At 38.0% G+C, this 20,752-nt stretch overlaps 1 protein-coding gene across 2 annotated transcripts in view; it reads right to left on the bottom strand.

Annotated features, from left to right (window-relative positions):
* Positions 1-4,470: 4,470 nt before the first annotated feature.
* CLTC (clathrin heavy chain) overlaps positions 4,471-20,752 on the bottom strand; it is an 84,364-nt gene continuing 68,082 nt past the window's right edge. The window contains exons 18-33 of one of the 2 annotated variants that reach the window (XM_066262717.1): positions 20,415-20,537; positions 19,328-19,473; positions 18,913-19,096; positions 18,523-18,715; positions 17,896-18,053; positions 17,521-17,685; positions 17,292-17,399; positions 17,041-17,208; positions 16,770-16,919; positions 16,546-16,677; positions 16,320-16,430; positions 13,892-14,062; positions 12,952-13,173; positions 11,324-11,344; positions 7,593-7,668; positions 4,471-5,509 (exon numbers count right to left, since the gene is read on the bottom strand). In XM_066262717.1, the coding sequence (XP_066118814.1) occupies positions 5,385-5,509; positions 7,593-7,668; positions 11,324-11,344; positions 12,952-13,173; positions 13,892-14,062; positions 16,320-16,430; positions 16,546-16,677; positions 16,770-16,919; positions 17,041-17,208; positions 17,292-17,399; positions 17,521-17,685; positions 17,896-18,053; positions 18,523-18,715; positions 18,913-19,096; positions 19,328-19,473; positions 20,415-20,537 (2,253 nt within the window). In that variant the 3' untranslated portion in view covers positions 4,471-5,384. The remainder of the gene's footprint in view (positions 5,510-7,592; positions 7,669-11,323; positions 11,345-12,951; positions 13,174-13,891; positions 14,063-16,319; positions 16,431-16,545; positions 16,678-16,769; positions 16,920-17,040; positions 17,209-17,291; positions 17,400-17,520; positions 17,686-17,895; positions 18,054-18,522; positions 18,716-18,912; positions 19,097-19,327; positions 19,474-20,414; positions 20,538-20,752) is intronic. The other variant, XM_066262718.1, reaches the window with a different exon arrangement.

The following is a 20,752-nucleotide window of genomic DNA, read 5'->3' as shown; positions in this document are numbered from 1 at the left end:
TTTAAGTGTCCCGGAGGTGAAAATCTGTTCCCGTGTTGTTCTTGTCATGTACTTGGCACAGTTACACAGTTATCTTGGGCTAAAAAATAAAAAAAAAGTTGGTTAAATTGTCCTGGTGGTTTTAAGTCCTGAAAGAAAAAAGTATTTAAGAGAAACAGGACACAACATAATTGGATCACAAAGGGGGGTAGTGGGGAGACAGCATTTCCTGAGCATGGTTCGGTCCCTCTGGAACAGCTCTTCCCCAAGACCATGTTGCCCTGACCCTTAGAGAGGTTCAAGGGTAGTCTCACTGGATGCAAACTGCATTTTGTTTTCCTACTTGAACTTTCTGGATGACTGAAAGTCTATTGTAGATGGTGTACTCACCCACAAAGAATCTAACCTGCTGGATTTTAAAATTTACGTCTCAAAGTTGAGATTTAATAGCATTGATATAACCCACTTGTGCAGTGCTTCATGTTCATTTCCCTGACCCCCTTGGCTGAAGATCCTCAGCAGTGCTTGTGTATCATAGCCCGTCTATAAAAATCCCTGCCCCCTCTCCTAACAAGGAAGGCACTGAAAGTTGTCAAATGACTGGTATGAACCTTGAAGGTAGTAATGGGCATACGTAGGAATTTATGCTCATTGTGAAGCAAAAAGTAGTGTGTCATCCCAATATCTCAGTTTACTTAAGGAACTAGATAATTCAGTTATTTATGGGTCGTATTTCCCTTTTGATCTTTATACACTTAGCATGATAAAATGCCAATAATTACTGTTAGACCAGCAGCCCGGAATATAAAGAAGGTCGCAGCTTCCCAAGGAATTTAGCTTCCATCCTTTCTGCTGCAATCTATTATTGCAAAAAGCCATTTTTTTTCTGAGTCTTTTAGGGAGATTCTGATAGTATTCTAAGTTCAGTATGCCCCTAAGAACCCTGATGATGGCAGGGGAAATGTTGGTAACAGGCACATGTTAAGTGGCTCCAGCTCTCCATGGTTAACTTCAACAATTAGCATTAGTTAGCAGTTAACTTCAACGTAAGCAGCATGATAGCACAACTAAGGTTTAAGTTCAGTAGCGTCTGCGGGCAGAACTCTAAAAACTACTGCAGCCATTCTTAAAGGTTCTACACTGGCATATGACAGCACAGGAGAAATTGCAACTGTGAATGATGCCATAGTAGCAACTATTTGTAAGAATGTTTAAGCTACTAGATTTTAAAGTGATGCAACAGCATGTAACTGAGTTGAAGAGAACCCAATCCTAAATGCATGATTCTGGCTCAGGTAGTTTCTGCAATTTGCCTCAGAGACTGATAGTTCCACATTCAAAGAACAGGGCATTCCCCACAGAACGGCCTGCTGTGGCTGACTCAAGTAATTGTAATAAGTCGTGGCATACCTACTAGGATGAACAGTACACAGATTCTGGTGGTTCTGGGAATGTATCTTGTTTTCTAGTCCACCTGTACTTAGTACTTCTTTTATAGGATTCGTAATCTTATGGTTCTCAAAATATGAACAAAGAGGTCCAAACTACTTTCATATTAGGAAGGCATTATTTTTCTTTTCAAAAGAAATGGTGGGTAAAACTGCTGGCACTTTTCACAAACCAAGGCAGGGGCACCATAGTTTTCACTGCCCTCCACCCACAGTAAAAAATGTTTTCCTTAATGTCCTTGATGAAGCAGAACATTATTATTAAATTTGACTCTTGACTATTTGTCTTAATAGTCTGTAACATTAAACACTTAGAGTGCACATTAAAGTATGAGAAAAAAACTTGTGAGGCCCTGACTGGTTGGCTCAGTAGTAGAGTGTCAGCCCAGTGTGTGGAAGTCCTGGGTTCAATTACCCATCAGGGCACACAGGAGAAGTGCCCATCTGCTTCTCAACCCTTCCCCCTCTCCTTCCTCTCCCTCTCTCTTTCCCTCCTGCAGCCAAGGCTCCATTGGAGCAAAGTTGGCCTGGGCGCTGAGGATGGCTCCATGGCCTCCGCCTCAGGCACTAGAATGGCTCCGGCCACAACGGAGCAATGCCCCAGATGGGTAGAGCATCGTCCCCTGGTGGGCATGCAGAGTGGATCCTGGTCAGGCACATGTGCTCTGTCTGACTGCCTCCCGCTTCTAACTTGGGGGGAGGGAGACATTTGAGGCTGTAGCTGCATTTGTCATAGAACATTTTTACTGGCAAGAACCAACAAACTAGTTATCCAGATCTTAAGTGGCAGGAATTCCTTCATAAATAAAACTGGACAGTATTTAGGAAAACTTGAATCTGCCTCTCCTCCAAGCTTCCCAAAACTTAAGACTTTCTGGTAAGATCAGGGTTCATTGCAAATACGATTTTAAAATATACAATTTCTTAACATTTAGAAGAACTATATAACTTGGCAAATCAGTATTTTCCACATAACCAATGCAGGAGGGGACAAATCATGCATGGTTTTGTAAAAGTACCATTCAAAGCAAAGATAGACCAATGGATTTTTAATATAACAGTATAAAAAGTTCACTTATATGGTTTCAGATCCCACATTTCAACTAACCTCTACTATTTAAAAAGACTATTAAAATACTTTCCTAATTACAAATCTATATGAGGTGGTATTTCCTCCATTTACTTCATAACAATAACATAACAGATGGAAAACAAACATGGGAATCCAGCAGTCTTTAAGACAAACTTTGAAGAGACTTATAAAAAATAGTACAGAGCCACTCTGAGCACTTGACTTGTTTGGGAAATATGGTTAATTCATCATTCTTTATGTTAACTTGAGTTTATTACTGTTACATATATACATGGATTAGTAATTTTTAAAAAATTGCTTTAACTAATACAGTAAAATACCAATAGACACAACTCCACATAAACTAAAGCTCTTTGGGATTTTCAATAAATTAAGAATATAAAAGGATCCTAAGAAAAAGTTTGAGAACCATTAGAGTAAGAATGTCTGCATGACTAAATCAATTTACAGGAGAGTGAAGCAGCCCTACTTGGAGATCACCAGTCATGTCTCTTGCTCTTGTACTAATGTCTATGTTGAAATAGCTGTCAGCAAGTAACACAGGTTTTTGTACAAAGGCTGCGTTTGGATATTTGGGAAGATCACTGAAAGCATGTTTACCTTCTGAAAAGTTTCCCAGTAATGTCTCCCCTTCCTCTATCCTGTTTCAATGATGTCTGTAGTGCTAAGGACTCTGAGTACCCTTGTTTATGGTTTTTAATTCCTCCTCCTAGAGTCCTAGACCATCATCCCATTAGAGTAATGTTAGGAAAGACTCCTTAAATTACAGTTTATTACCAATTCTTCTACTACTTATTGTACAATACTTACTATCGTCCAGTCTTAAGGTAGGCATTTTATAATTTAAACATACTCCTGCAAATAATTCCGAATATGTCATACCATTATCCACATGAGAGAACAAGCTCAGAAGTTCATCTTGTTCAGCACTGGACCTACGTCAAAGCATTCAACAGCAGTTTCCCTTTCTACTATAGCCCATTAGAGATGGCTTACGCGGCAACTCAGTATCACAGGGCATAGCAGCAGATTTACGTAAGGCTTTTGTTCTTACAAAAAAATTTAAGTGCACTATAAGAAAACCTTTACTGAAGTATTTTAGCTTGTTTCAATTCAGGAGGGGAAGGAAAAGAGAATAATTCCATTGATAAAAACCAGTTGACTCCAAGTATGGGAAAAATCTAGAACAAACGCTGACTTGGAAAAGAACGAGCTCACCTCTTGATTTTGATAATGATGAAGAAAGGGGCAGAGCTCCGGCAGAAACAAAGTATTGCCAAGGCCTGAGCAGCAAGAGGTCTTCAAACCAAAAAAGAAACTGGGATTTTCCAGCTAATTCTACAATTTCCTACAGAAAAATGGGGAGGGGGAATTACAGATGGCAAAAGAGTTTCCAAGTTTTAAAAAACCAACCAAAAAAAAGCCTCTGTGGCAATGCAAGGCTAGGCAGGGGCTAACTCTACTGATGAGTAATAATGAAATGAACCTGAAGTAAAATTCCCAGCCACCAGCAAAGAGTTGGTTTCAAACACTGGTTTAAAATACACCTTAAACTACCCATAACTGGGGGATTCTTACAATTTCATAGTAAGGAACAGCATGTCAATTACAGGTCTCTACCCTTATTTCAAATTAATATAATTTAACATCACAACCTGTCTGTTTATGTGAAACACTGAGATAAAACTTAGAAGTGCCACCTGGCTAAAATGGAGAGCGCTGAAATGTCCACTGTAGTACTGACTGGTTCTTGGAACTCCTGTGTGCACCGTTAACTACAGTTACATGACGCACATGACATGACCTGACAGTGTTTCCGTAGGTCCCAATCCTCACTCCGCTTCTCCTCTCATACCTTCCTGTACTCTGGGAATCCAATATGAAACCACCAAAACCATGGTTCTTTTGGTTTAAGTTTGAGAGGTATTTAATTAAAACTGCCGTTCTACATGTTTTTTCCACAGTCCAGTAATTTATTTTAAATTTGAGTAATTTCAAATTCCACAAACAAAACTGAAGAACAGCAATATTTTGTTTGAATTCTCTCTTCTGTACACTCAGTGATCTAAAACACCACAATATCCAACATACACAAACCTTGGGGAAGGGTTAGTAAATACACACAGATTGGAATCATGGTGCTCTTTGTTCCTGAATGGAATGGTCCCACAGAAAAAGCACAGGATACAGCACAACATAAGGGCACCTGTTACATATGAAGTGAGCAAAAACACGCTAGCATCTTCTATATGCGTAATGAGGAAACCTGCATAGGTTAGAGGGCCTTTTATGCTCATTTAAAAGTCAGGCAAGTTGTCTGTAATGCATTTTTCAAATAATTTGGAGAGCACTGCAGTCCAGTGTAGGAGATGCTGATTAGTGTTGTCTTTGTTGGCATTGACAGTCTTGCATGGTCACATACCAATATTTCCGCTTTAGCTTTTCTTTGAATAAAAGAGATTTAAATGCATTTAGACAATACATATTGTAAGCTGTTTACACACACTAAATTTAAGAGCTTCAATATTAGAGTTTTTCTTTAAACACTACAGAGTGCAAATCAGGTTCTTCACAACAGATTGAATATTAAGCAGTTTTTCAAAGAACAAGAGGGAAGAAAAAAAGCCCAAGTGAATAAAACATTGAAACTATTCCCCTTTGAAAATAAATTCTAAAAATGATGCGGAATGTGAAATAAGCTTTTAACATAGGTGACCCAAGTTTATAGTTAGGAACAAAAAGTAGTCCTTCATGAAATAAAGGTTACAAGTACATGTGCCTGTTTTCCTCTGTTAGAAACTGATAAGCGGGTACAGACGATGTTTCAGTATGAAAATAGGCGACTACAGGATCAGCTCTCCGTCTCACATGCTGTACCCAAAGCCAGGCTGTGGCTGCCCATAGGGTGGTGCAGAATAACCATAGCCAAAAGGAGCCTGGGGAGGGACTGCCACACTGGGTCCTGCTGTCAGCATCAACTGGGGCTGACCTAAAGGTGGAAAACAAAAAGGGACGGGGCAGGGGGCAAGGAGGCGGTAAAAATGTTAGCATCGTAGGACTAGCACACTCCAGTCTCCCCTCCTCTAGCAGCACAATCACAACTTTGAGTTTTGTAGGGGCACTATGACTGTCACAATTTGGCATTACAATTTTTTAGGCAGCATCCTGCCTAAAAAGCCAATAGTGCAAAGCCAAGGTCAGACCTGAAACAGTAATTATGTTACTTCGTATCATCTAAAGCAGTGGTAGTCAACCTGGTCCCTACCGCCCACAGTGGGCGTTCCAGCTTTCATGGTGGGTGGTAGCGGAGCAACCAAAGTATAAATAAAAAGATAGATTTAACTATAGTAAGTTGTTTTATAAAGATTTATTCTGCCAAACTTAGCGAAAATCTGACATAAAGTACTTGGTAATTAATTATTATTATATGCTTTAACTTACTGTAACTCTGCTTTACAAATTTTATAAAGTAAAGTTACTTCCCTACTTTATAAATCACCATTACTGTGGAACCAGTGGATGGTTAGAAAATTTTACTAGTAACAGAGATACAAAAGTGGGCGGTAGGTATAAAAAGGTTGACTACCCCTGATCTAAAGCCATGTGCACATGCATGCTTGACAGGATCAGGCAAGACATCTGCTTTTACAACATGGTGTTTGCACAGTATATTTGGTGACAATATAATCAGCACAGGAAAATTTGAAAATTTTTTTAACAGACATGGTTTTAACATAACAACTTTTTAAAAGTTATACTTAAATTTCTGATTTAAACACATCTAAGTGATAACGAAACCTAATGCATTTTGAACAAAGAACCCAGCATTAGAGAAAGCAACAAAAAATAAGACATATTCAAATACACATTACACATGAAATGTATTAGAACATGTATTTCAAATACTCTGTTATTGCTTTCAAATTCTTAGTTACCACTCTTAGGAAGTTTTAATAGTTGTTGACCATATACAGAAAATGACCTATAGAGAGCCTGGCTTAGAGGGAGAAAACATGTAATACCTTTTTTCCCAACCTCCTCACTAGAACGTAATCCTAGAATAAGACTTCTCCCAGCACAAGTGACCTCACGTCTTTAGTGAGCTAATTCTTTTTGGAAACTAGTAGTTTATCAAGATCACTTTTAACCTTGATATTGACACCTACCTATCTTGAAATTTCAACCCTGCTGCCCACTGCCTAAAAAGGCCTGTCAATTTAAACACCCTAAAGACAAGCCAAATTTAGTGGGAGCCCCCAAATTATTATACTCACCCTGTTTGTGTTCCTATCTCAAATATGTGAAACATTCTGCTTAAAGTTTATGTTTTTCAACTTTATCAAAACTACCCTGAACCTCTAAATTCCCAGTCCTTTGTAATATAAAGGAGAAAATGCCATCATAGGTTTGAATACTATTATTTCCTTTAGCAAGATGAGATATAATGGTCATAATTTTATGTCCTCCCCCAAGAACACCTGGTTATAACACTAAACCTATATATACCCTTCAAACTTACTGTTCAAGTGAATCTCTTCACCAAGAGTGAAATGGAAAGGGGAAGTAGTTCAGGTATGGTTTAGAAGAAGAAACTAAATTGCCTTATATATTCACTGAGAGTTTGAAGATCTATCTCTCTGGAAAGTTCTCAAGTGGAAACTCTACCCAAGTTCTCTGTCCTAGTTAGAATCTAAACAGGATGTACTCTTTATGTAAAGCAGACTAAAGATAGCCTTGGCATGTCTGAACATTTAATTCACTAATAATTCTTCCTCAGTAATTTATGAATTAGCAATGGATGAGTGTAGCCAGGCAATAGAAAAATTGAAGTTATGATCTTAAGTTTTTTAACCCTGTATTTGCACTGAAGATTACCTCAGTGTATAATAACGTCAATGCCTGCTTTAAAACTTTTTTCAGGGGGAAAACATGACTGTAGAGAGAATTATTTTAACTCAGCAGGCCATTTATAATTTAGAAGCTTATTACATTTCTATTATGAGGTAGAGCCCCTGGAGAACGAAACATTTCTCTACTATATTTCAGTGAGGTTAAAAAGAGGCTGAGATTACCATAAACAATAGGTTGCGTCTCTGTAGCTTGTTCTTCTTCTTTTCGCAGTGATTCTGAAGCATCTAATTTATCCACCTGGAAAAAACAGGTAATGTTGATTAGCACCTCAAAAGTACTATAAACCTAGGTTTATGGCAGAAAGTGGAAAAGCCTTAGTGTGTTAAATTTTGTCAAAATAAAAAGACTAGAAAGAACATTTTCAGGCCCCCTCAAATTCAATGACAATGTTCACACTTCAGTCAAGGTGGTTTTTAGCACTGTCATTATAAACCCTCAGGAAGGAGGGATTTATAAATGCCATAAAAGCGTACGCCAGGCTAACACTGGGCATGCTAGGTTGCAGCCAGCCTGAGGGAGGGAGATAATGAGAAGGAACCACTTTTTCAAATGAAGATTAAACCCTATCAAAGATAATAATAATAAACTCATGACCTGGCGAGACTTCTTCCCCAAAGGAAATGGTATTCAAAAAAGTACTATGAGTCTACTGACTGCAAAAGTACCTGTGCAGAATAAGCTATCCTTCACCCAAGGCGCACAGCTTCTGCTGACACTGCTTATAGGTGCAGACTGAAGTTGAAGACTCAAGTGGCTCCATATTTGAGTTTTTAAATATAAAGACAGGCTGCATGTTTTTATGCTCTATTTTCTAAGAACTAGGAATACTCGACTTGGTCTCAACTTCTTTAAGAAATTTTTTTGCTTTTAATTAAGCCAAAGCAAATGACTATTATATGCTGGCTACTCTAAATTAAAGTAGGTATTATCCCACATAAATAAAACTACAGATGAGTCCAAATGTAGTAGTGAAAGGAGCTAAACTTCACAGGCCCTTCTATTAACTGGTTGTGTGACCTTGGCAAACCATTGTACTGAACCTCAAAAAATTCTGTTGTCTATATAATGAAAGTTGAATGAAATAATCTGCAAAGCTCCTTCTAGGACCAACATGATCTGATTCTGTATTTTGTAATTCTGGAAGAAGTGACATCAGGACACTGTGATCAGGGATCTCTACAGAACAACTTCTACTTGCCTTTTGAACTACATTAAACTATATTTAAAAGTTTGTATCTCAGCCAAAGCATAACTACATTATACTTGAAGTAAAACTAAACTTCAAATCTCAAGGTTATTACTACTAGTATTTTCAAAGTCACAAGTGTGCTGAGTGAGATGAGGGACAGCGTGCAGGAAGGAGCTTTATGAATGTTCACTGCATGTTGTTCAAGGGAGCAAATAGTGAAAAAAAATCATTCACAAAAAAATGACATGCAAACATCAGTGAAAAGGCTATAAATACTGGGCCCTAAAAAGATGAAAGCAGCCCCTAAGTTTCTCTCTGAAACTATTTAAAATAGTATATTAAGTGTTCAGATAGGCCATCAAGGTCAGGACAGTGTATTTTATATATATTACTTCATACTAAATATCATAAATATGGGCCTAATCCATCCTAATATGTCAAAGAATAAAATATGAGACAAGTAATCTGGGCCAGGCTCTAGACACCTTCAAATAAAATGTGGTTTTCCCACCCGAGGAAGATAGGTTAGTCTGCTTTTGCACACATTTTCCTATTTTTTAGCCTAAGTGTTCAACTGTTATAAATCACCCAATGTCAAATTAAAAACCACTACTGAGTATCAGCATGAAAAATACCCACTACTGTATTTGGTATCCAAACTCAAATTTGGATACCAAATTTTATCCAAAATTATTACTCAAAATATTATTACAGCCATATACTTTAAGGCACAACATGTGCCATCAAGGGTCAGGTGGGGTTCAGCTAACCTAAACAGTATCCAAGAGTGAGCTAAAGAGGTTGTACAAAAATATACAAAGATGAGTGTACATTAATAACTTTTAGGAAGAAAAATGAAACAACCACCAAAAAAACCACCACTGCATAATACATTTTCCAGACTTTCAAGGAACAGAATCTAAAGTGAACACGTTTAAAAGTTAATGTCTGAGTCAGAGGTTGGAGACAGAAGTCCTATTACAGAAGTATATGTAAGACTTAGAAGAACTAGCAGTATCACAAGGCCCAGGCACAGTCATAGGCAGGCTGGGCAGAGGGGAAAAACAAAAACTAAGAACTCTGAATGAGTAGTACCAAGCTAAGCACAAAATTTTGATTTTTCTATATAATGGGACAGCCTCTGGCACAGCAACATCCAATTTTTGATTCCACTGACCCAATTTAGATTGCTCAAAAAAGAAAAGCAGAGAAGGCTGTTATGAACACAAGCTTTTGTTAAGAGCTGTAACAAAAGTTTCTGATCCTTGGATTTAAAAAGAAAAAAATACAGGTAAGCATGTCACTGGGTTCAGTTCCATCTGTACTACTGAAAATTCACTGTAATATAAAAGGCTTTTCCACAGAGACTGCAATATGCTGCAGAGGAAAAGTTAACATGCAGTCAGGTATTTTGGTGTATGTGTGCATGAAAAAAAGGCAAAAGAACTGAAGCAAGAAGTGAGATCTGAAGATGACTTGCTATACAGGCTCTCAAGAAACACACACAGCCCACAGCAATGCTTTAAGAGTTTCAAAAGTAGTATGATGTAATTGCAATGACTGTTGTACATGCTTGGTTTAAAACAATGCATAACACTGCAGTTCAATTACCTGTTTTTCACACACACGCTTTCTAACTGCCTTGCTTACTAGCTGCTGAAGGGCCTCACACACAATGCATTTTACTCAGGTTTGCCCTAAGTTCCAATGGTGACTCCAGTTTGGTTCAACGTAATTCCAAAGCATTGTCCCCCACCCCAAATTCTTTTAAATTTGTTTCAACTCTCCTTTACCTTCCCACACTTTTCCTAGCACAATTTGATACCAGACATCAAGCTTATAAATTGCTTTCGTTTATATTGGGATGGAGACAAGCCAATTAAGGAAACAACAACCAAAAAGTGCCTAAATTTACCTTGGACAAGCCAACAGATGAGTACAAATTTTAGGCGGCTTCAGAGGTGTGCCTTATTACAAAAAGTAAAAGTTAATATTGATTTGTTAAATATAGAAATAATCCATGTTGCTTAGCAACAATTAGAGCAAGCTACTCTTATGATTACAAAAGTTTTGATTTCTCTTGAAAATGGACTAGCACCATAAGAACTGGACACCTGGAGAAACATGAGGAAAGTCTCTTCGGAAGCAGCTAGTATCTTGTGTATCTACTTTCAGCAAAAAATTAGTAAGAATCAAGAGATCAGAAACTGGATCACAGTCCTTCAATACCAAAAAAAAAACCCCAAAAAGCCTTTCAGGGCATGTATATACATATATTAATTCAACAACTGTCAGGCAAGCTCACAAAAGAAAACCAGAGGCTGTTTAAATTTATTTAGAGTATTAAGAAAATCCTATTATGGTCCAGATACCCTGACAGGGAAGAGAAATTTCCTGAAACTTTGAAAATAATATGGAAACTCACCACGCTCAGTTTTTAATAATGTATTTAAGAGAGACTGTGAACCAACTACTGATTAGCCTCCTGCCCTTCCTAAAGCCTATTAGCCGATTAGTACCAAACATCTACTAACATCCTATAGCTCTATTATAGTTATGTTTCAAGGGACTTGCAGAGGCTTTAGTGAAAATTTATTGGGGGGGAAAAAGCAGCAGCAGCAGTGTAGAAAAGGAAGGAAAAATCATGCAAATTCCTTAGACTTAGTCCTCCAGACTTAAAGATGGAAAAGAATCAACTTTCACCTTTTCCTTTATTGCATCAACCTGCAAAGGAATTCAGAAGGTGCAGCTTAGAAAAAAATCAAATTCCATATTGAGCATAAAAAGGTAGAATCAGCAACAAAGGTTTAGGAGAGGAAAATCTAACCACTAAAAAAAGGTATGAGAAAAGTGAAAATAAAGGTCACACTGGAAGCAAAATTTAGACTATATATATATATATATATTTAACTTCAGAGCTAACTGCAGAAGAATTTATGCTAGTCAGTGTGAAAGAAAGCAGCTTAATTGCTAGTAAACTTTATAGCACTTCAGTTAACAGCAGCTTAGAGCCAAGTCTCACAAGTTGGCATTATACATGAGAAAAGAAGCTATTCTCATATGGCTAAGATAAGGTACTGTTTTTTGTCTCACACTAGACATTAAGCACTTTATACCACACAGAAAGTGTTAATTCTTAAAATATTATTACCGAACACAATAGTATCTACTTAAATGGTAGCCTAAGAAAATAAATAAGTCTACTGAGGGTTGTTAGTAGTGTGCTATCCCCACCCAACAAGTATGCTGAAGAGATCAGATGTGAAACTGATTTTAATAAGCATGTTTTGCTGTGATAATATGGACCTTTTAGGACCATTTTTAAATGTTCTACAATAAGAAAGCTAGTAACTGTTGGAAGACAGGGTGAATAAAAAATCTAGCATCAAAAAGGGACACTAAGCCCTGGCCGGTTGGCTCAGTGGTAGAGCGTCAGCCTTGCATGCAGGAGTCCCAGGTTCGATTCCCAGCCAGGGCACACAGGAGAAGCGCCCATCTGCTTCTCCACCCCTCCCCCTCTCCTTCCTCTCTGTCTCTCTCTTCCCCTCCCGCAGCCAAGACTCCATTGGAGCAAAGTTGGCCCGGGCGCTGAGGATGGCTCTATGGCCTCTGCCTTAGGCGCTAGAATGGCTCTGGATGCAACAGAGCGGCGCCCCAGATGGGCAGAGCATTGCCCCCTGGTGGGCATGCTGGGTGGATCCTGGTCGGGCGCATGTGGGAGTCTGTCTTACTGCCTCCCCATTTCCAACTTCAGAAAAATAAAAAGTAAAAAATAAAATTATTAAAAAAAAAAAAAGGGACACTAAGATGAATAAGTAACTTTTATAAAATTACATCTCCAGGTTGTTTAATGCACTTTTAGGAAATATGTCATTACTTGTTAATCTCCTGTGATATTTTAAAATTCAGGGGTTTAACTATCAAAATACTGAGAAGATTTCTTTAAAGGACGTTAAGAATGCAGATATAGTTTCCCCAGGGGAAGCAGGCACATATATTCAAGTCAAGAACTAGCAAAATAAAGGGAATCTACACTACTAAGTTAGGAAAATATTTTGAAAATAATTTTTTTAATCAAATGTTTAAAAATAAAAATACTGTTCATCCTCAGAAATACATTGAGAATAAACATCTGGTAAGTTCTGTTTGAGTTCTCTTTTCAATGCAATGTCATTTATCAAATACTAAAAATTTATGGAGAACAGGAATATGTCTTGATCAACTAAATTACTTCTAGAGAAAAAAACAAACATTTGAAAACAGTAAGTATGCACACGGAGTTTTACATGTTTAAGATCATCAGTTCTGAATATACCCAGAGATACCATTACCTTTGTCAAGTATTCCTTCATGACCTGGATAAAATAGGGCATGGCAAAATCCATGATATTGTGCCTCCAGGCAGTTTCCAGGACAACATCTGGCCTTAAAAGATCATAACAGGTAAAGAGACAAGCTCCAAAGCACTCTCTTTTTTCTTCCTGCAAAAACCACTGTAGGAGTTCTTCAGCCAACTCAGTATCTTTAGACTCAGAGGCATACTGCATTGCATCCTATTCAAAGGAAAGGATGAAAGTAAAACATTAAACTCAAATATACTGAACTGGCAAATCAAGTAATACAATGGGAAAAATTCCCTGTTATATCATTTAAATTAAAGATTTGTTGAAAGAAAAGAAATAAACTGGGTAAACATTCTTTAAAAACAGAAGAACAAGAGGTTTGAAACATAAGATAGCCCCTTCAATCAAGAAATTGACTTAATGCCTGACCAGGCGGTGGCGCAGTGGATAGAACGTGGGACTGGGATGTGGAGGACCCATGTTTGAGACCCCAAGGTCGCCAGCTTGAGCGCAGGCTCATCTGGTTTGAGCAAAGCTCACCAGCTTGGACCCAAGGTTGCTGGCTTGAGCAAGGGGTTACTTAGTCTGCTGAAGGCCCACGGTCAAGGCACATAGAGAAAGCAATCAATGAACAACTAAGATGGCGCAACGCGCAACGAAAAACTGATAATTGATGCTTTTCATCTCTCTCTGTTCCTGTCTGTCTGTCCCTATCTATCCCTTTCTCTGACTCTTGCTGTCTCTGTAAAAAAAAGAAAAGAAAAGAAATTGACTTAACTATGATCTCAAATGGGAGCTTAGAGACAAGTCTCATATTAATAAAACTATTATTTTTATAGACCATAATATTTGTAGTTCAGCACGTTAGGGTTAACACAGATCATCCAGTAGTTGGCTTAATGGCCCTGCCCCCACCAACTTTATCCACCTTGTACAGGCTATCTTTCTTGCACAGCTCTACACTCTGTTTCCAGCGATTGTTGCCTTTGAAGAGATAAGCAGCAATTCTTCTGAACTCAATGAGTTCATGTTTTTCCAAACGCTGAGCAAGTGAGATATTGTCAAAGTTGTCATAAGCATCTATTGATGTTCGTAGAGCCTTAAACAAAACAAAAATAAATCATCCAAATGCCAAATCAGTGTTTCATCTAGTTTTAAGTTTATGTTCCATTGTTCTTGATCAGTGAGCCATTATTATACATAACTGACTACATGACTTGATCAGTACATCATATGATATTTAGGTATATTAGGATGACCAACGAGCCATTAATGTAGTATTGACAGCCTAGATTCAAGTATCAAACCACAAAGTTGCAATCTAAATAAGTATCAAGTTTAAAGTCCTCAAAGACACTGTAAAATTATAAAGGTGCAATTTTCTCCAAGGTTTCCAGTATCAAGGACTAACCTGAATGGTTATGAAACTGGGGACCCAGCCTGTTGACTCAGTGGTAGAGCATCAGCCCAGCATAAGGATGTCCCAAGTTCGATTCCCAGTCAGGGCACACAAAAGAAAACAACCATCTGCTTCTCTACCCTGCCTCTCCTCCCTTTCTCTCTTCCCCTAGTGCAGCCATGGCTCAATTGGTTCCAGCACATCAGCAGGCATTGAGGATGGCTCTGTGAAGCCTCCGCCTCAGGTGCTAAAAATAGTTTGGTTGTGAGCATGGCCCCAGATGGGCAAAGCATCAGCCCCAGACGGAGGTTGCCAGGTAGATCCCAGTCTGGGCACATGAAAGGGTCTCTCTCTATATTTCCCCTCCTCTTATTAGGAAAAGAAGAAAAAAAGAAAAAAAAAAAGAAGAAAGAAGGAGGAGGAGGAGGAGGAAGAAGAAGAAAAAAAGAAACTGGGAGAATTTATAATTCAAAAGGTGTAAGATTTTATGCTCTAGTCAATGTTTTTCAACCACTGGTTTTAGAGCAGTACATCAGAAATTTTGTGCTGGCCATGAAAAGACTTAACTGCCCTGATTTTGCATGAAGATGACAGACCCAAGGATCTTAATCAGCTTTGCTTATGCTCAGGGTGACTTCTGCCTTAGTGTCCCCGAAATCATTCTATTTTCAAAGGTCCTCAAGTGTAAAAAGGTGAAATCCACTGCTCTAGGGAAACTCCTGACACAGCTCAACATGATATTTAGCCATCCAGATGGGCATGGGAGCTGAGCCTAACAGAAAATGTTGACATAAAGAGAAAGAAAAAAGGCAACCTGCTGATTCTTTTTTTTTTTTTTTTTTGCATTTTTCTGAAGCTAGAAAGGGGAGAGACAGTCAGACAGACTCCCGTATGCGCCCGACCGGGATCCACCCGGCACGCCCACCAGGGGGTGATGCTCTGCCCCTCCGGGGCGTCGCTCTGTTGCGACCAGAGCCACTCTAGCACCTGGGGCAGAGGCCAAGGAGCCATCCCCAGTGCCCGGGCCATCTTTGCTCCAATGGAGCCTCGGCTGCGGGAGGGGAAGAGAGAGACAGAGAGGAAGGAGAGAGGGAGGGGTGGAGAAGCAGATGGGCGCTTCTCCTGTGTGCCCTGGCCGGGAATCGAACCCGGGACTTCTGCACGCCAGGCCGACACTCTACCACTGAGCCAACCGGCCAGGGCCTGATTCTTAACTATAATTAATTTTGTTTTTCTAAAGTCCTTTGCAAAGGAAAATTTACTAAAAGATAGCAAAAACAAAACTAAAAAGTGAATATAGTTAATATCAAATAAATTTTATGGACTAGTTAAGAGATCAAAGACATTTTCAACCCTATCTACAATCTAGAGCAGGGGTCGGGAACCTTTTTGGCTGAGAGAGCCATGAATGACACGTATTTTAAAATGTAATTCCGTGAGAGCCATACAACGACCCACGTACATTACGCATTATCCAATGAAAATTTGGTGTTGTCCCGGAGGACAGCTGTGATTGGCTCCAGCCACCCGCAACCATGAACATGAGCAGTAGGAAGTGAATGAATTGTAATACATGAGAATGTTCTATATTTTTAACATTATTACTTTTTTAATTAAAGATTTGTTTGCGAGCCAGATTCAGCCATGTAAGAGCCACATCTGGCTCGTGAGCCATAGGTTCCTGACCCCTGATCTAGAAGTTCAAGGATGAGGTAACCCATAACTTTTTCTAAAGCCAGACAAGATCTAAGCAAAATTATGCAAACTTGGCACTCAACTAGGGGAAAGTCAGATTTACCAACGCTGAAAACCTCACCAAGTTTAGATCCTAGGCATATAAATACCTACTGTTTACAATTCTAATAATAATATTCTTTTTTTAAAAAAACCCACAAAACGTACCAACTTTACAATCTAATTATAACCTGAGTTTTGAGAAAATGTGCAAGGTTTTTACCTGATAATCTTCTTCTGTAATAAAGAGGTTGTTGAGAGATTCATTCACAGATTTGTTGTTGTGGTTCTGAACTGAACGCAAATATGGTTTCACCAGTGGTAACTGTTTAACCTTTAAAATAAAAATTTGTCATAAATGTATAGCACACGGTTCAAATTCCATGGACAAAAGTTACTCAAATGTTTCTTAGATCCTTGTTATGTTTTGAAGTTTTAAAAATAATTACCTTGCTGAAATAATTGACTGCACGAGTATGGTCCAACCGTGGAGACAGCACCATCAGCAAATCATTTAACAACAAAGGCTTGAATTCTAAGTAGAACTGGATTGCTCTGTAGTACAGTTCCACATTGGCAACCTACAATGGGAAAAACCCATATATGTCAGAGTTATTTCCTAATGAGCATGCACATTCTGGAGCCTCCACTGTCTTCTGAGGAAGGTACACACCTTGGTAATGATATCTTTGAACTGCCCTTCTTTCCATGCATCAGTGGGGTGATTCATCATGGTAATTATGGCATTATCATATTCTTCATACTTGTCATACAAAAACACCAATTCTGCCCATAGGTGAGCTTGTTCTGCAGCTCTTAGCACCTGCGTAAGACGAATTTAATTGCTTTAGATAGTCCTTAATGCTAACTAATAGCCTAGAAAATTTTTTTAAAAGTATTAGTTTTAGCTGTAGAGCTGCCTCACAATGTTAAAAGTTGGTTACCTTAGGTATATTCACTCTGGACCAGAAGAGCTCCAGGTGCTCCCTCATTTTCTGTGGCTTAAATTTAGAATATAGAATAGCTAATTCGGTAAACATCCCCATATGAGCTCGCTCAAGTCCCAGTGCTGATTCTAACATGGTTATCAGTTCTTCAAAATATCCACGATCCTAAATGAGAGAGATAAGAAATTAAAGATGGGACTATCTGTGGCAAAAGATCTCAATTAATATAAAAGGTTCCTGTTCATTACCTGATAGTAGTTGATAAGTTCTTCCAATTCATCTGCATGTACAACAATATGGAGCCCACACATCTGAGCAAGACGGAATTCTTTCCCATCTACACAGGCAAAGCAGACCTACAATAAAAATTTCAATTGTGTGAACTCAGATGTAAACTTTAGCTGGTTAATTCAATTCATCAGTTTAAACAGCATTTCTAAATGGCATCTTAATTCTTCAAACAGGTGTTGAGATTACCTCTTTCCATGTTCGAGTACTGTTAGCTTTCCTAGCTCCATCAACAGCTGCCTGATATTCACCCAGGTGAACCAGGGTAGAAGCCAAGCGTCCAAAATTGGAAACATTATTGTATAACAACTTAGCAGCATCATACATTTTTTCATCATAACAACGGTCACCAACCTAAAAAAAAGACAATCCATTTTCAGTAAGCTTAAACTCAATCCTCTTTCCAAAGTTGAAACTCAATTTAACCCTGAGAAACAATTATTCTTCCTGTACAATATTTTATTTGGGAATCTTCAGTTGTGATGTGTCAATTCTATGAAGTAAATGATATTGCTCAGCTATTTATTTTTACACTCTTCAAAAGAGTCTAAACAGGAAACCTACTTGTTGGATGTGAGCATTATTTGGCCCATTGATGAACTCTTCTAACTCTGCAAGGCGGTTTGTCTTAGCCAGGGCGAATATCAATTCTGTCTCTACATAGGACTCACGAGCCTTCTTACGGGCCATCTGCAAGTACTTTACTAGTTCTTCCCAGTTTCCTAGGTACAGAAAAAGAAAAAATATAAACACTAACATCTTAACATTTATCTTTTCACTCAAGTAAATGAGGGCTACTATTAATTTCCTGTTCAAGAAAATATTATAGACAGGAACATATATCAATAGTGAGACACACACAGTATAGCAAAACTTCTGTTATTCTTTTGTGTATCACTGACCTATGAACAGTGAAATTCCCTTTTTCCTTGAAGTTGTAAGATTAGAACTCAATCAAAATTTTACGAGACTTCAGTACAAAAAATTAATCTTACCCCTGGACCTCACAAGTTCACAAAACACAGCCTCTCTTCATCTGGACTAAAATGGAGAGCTGTATGCTTTCACAAGTAACCCTGCTATATCTAACTCCTACTTAATTCAGACTATACAATGATCTTAATGATTAGCTTAATCACAGTTTAAGCACATTTTCTGAGGTCACAAACATATAATAGTAAGAAGTTGTACCACTCGTGTTGGCAGCCTGAACAACTTCCATGTAAGATGAAGGATCATCTGCTTTGATGTAAGAATCAATGGCTTCTTTCACCATTCCTTTCTGTAACTGGGCTTTCGCAAGCTGACTCCAGACAGCAGGTTCATTGCAGCGTTCAGCAAACTCATAAGCCCGATCCAAATTTCCAATATGTTCAATTAAAACCTAGGCAATCAATTTTTGAATCAGTGTTACAGTAAAACGAACCTTACCACATAGCAGTTATAAAAAGTTAGGTGTTTACTGCTCTTCTATGCCACAGCAATCAGTTATGCCCAACCTCAAAGGACAATATATATATTGAATCATGAGTAGTCATTACATTTAGTAAATCAACTTAGGTATTATGAAAATTTGTTTACCTGCACAGCTGAAGTATTAACATCAAATTTCCGGAAAATGGCAAATGCCTCCTCAAATAGCTCATTGCTGATGGCAATATTGGCAATATCTGGGGCATCATAGTTATCCAGGCGGTTAATATACTCCATAACACGTGTACGATCAGCCTTGATTGCAGTGAGGATGAGGAGGTTTTGCAGATTCCTTTAAGGAAACAAAGACAAATGCAATATTTTGAAAGCTCATTAGTTATAAAAAGTAAACAATGTGGCTATAGAGTCTTTTGTCTCAGGAGAGAAGAGTGGAAGAGGAGCGTATTAATGAGTGAGAATTCAGACAACATTTTCAAATCTTTATTTCTTGTTCCTTCCCAAACCTGACAGGCTGAATATAAGACTGAATATAAATAGCCAAGGGAACCCTCCCATGGCATACCTGTGTTCACTGAATACAGAGTTATCCAGGACAATTTTCTCCAGCAGTTCAATGAGTTCATTAGGAAGGTCTGCAGTCATAAAAGCCTTGACAGTTACTGACACTTCTTCAGGGTCCTGAGTCTCAGACAAGGCTGTCTGTACAACCTACAGAGGAATATACAGAGAATAAGTACTGAGAATCAAGGCAATTTTTGAATACATTATCTAATAAGTTGCCCGTTCAGTACAAAATTTGAAATAGGTAGAAAAAAAATGAAGGAAAAATATCTTTAAATTTATCACCCAAAGATCTTTGTACACAAATTCATTTATATCCATAAATGTGTATTTCCATTCTCTTGAAAAATTACCCTAATTATATTATATATAATTTCTATCTTTTCCTTGACTGAAACATTACCTATAATAACCACTCCTCAATATGTTTATATATAATTCAATCACAAATATGTGACGACATATTCTCAGTAATTCCTGTTTTTGGCTATTTGCATGGTTCCTCAATGCTGCAATACATTTTCTTCCAGGAAGCTTTGTATCAACTTAAAAATTTTCCTTAGAAATGCTTCCTAGAAGAAGAATGAAAAAATTATAGTTTTCTCTTCCATATATATCCTTCTACGAGGAGAATTTAAGACCATTAAAACAACCTTCAATTTTTAGGGTTGTAAAAATGTTTTCAATTTTTAAATTGGTTACCAGGGAGACAAAATTTACTGCACTTGTATCTTTTGTATTTTCTCTATCAATTCTCATCCTTGGCTAACTTACCACTGTCTTGAATACTTCCAAACAATTCAGTCACTTCTCAAGTATTAATAAGAGTTCTTACTCAGCAATTCTTATTCATTTTATTGTATGTTTAACTTGCTGTTTTCCTTTTAACTACAATGAATTCAGAGTTCAGTATAATTAAATAATCTCTTTTGGGATGGATTTTCTTTTTAAATTTATGGTATATATATTTCAATAGTTAAATTCAAAAACATTTTTTTTATTGTTTTCTCTCACAATTCAGTATGCTCCACTGGGTAGACAATGAGAGCAGGAAAAGAGGCAGCCTGAGCACACACGGCCACCCTCACCTGGTCAATCAGGGGTCTCCGATAGGGGTTGCTCTCCAGTAGCACGCTGCCCCACAGCTCTGGGTCCTTCCGGCGCACCAGGTATCGGGACAGACTTTTGAAGAGGGAATTCTCATTGCAAACCTAAATAAGACATTGCAGATTAATTTTAAGGTACGAAGTGAAGACTTTTTAACTGACTTTACTTTTAAAGGTCATTTTCTACCATTTATATACCCTGTTTATTGTTTTATAAAAGAAAAAAAATCCACTATTTTTACATATGATCTTGAATTAGGCCACAATTTTTTCTTGTTAAAATTCAATCAACACAAAAAGCTAAGTTATTAATTTCTGAA

This window comes from Saccopteryx bilineata, chromosome 2, assembly GCF_036850765.1.
Source record: "Saccopteryx bilineata isolate mSacBil1 chromosome 2, mSacBil1_pri_phased_curated, whole genome shotgun sequence".
In the NCBI taxonomy this organism is placed as follows: domain Eukaryota; kingdom Metazoa; phylum Chordata; class Mammalia; order Chiroptera; family Emballonuridae; genus Saccopteryx; species Saccopteryx bilineata.
Note: the sequence above shows the minus strand (reverse complement) of the source record. Positions and strands in the feature narration are given on the sequence as shown.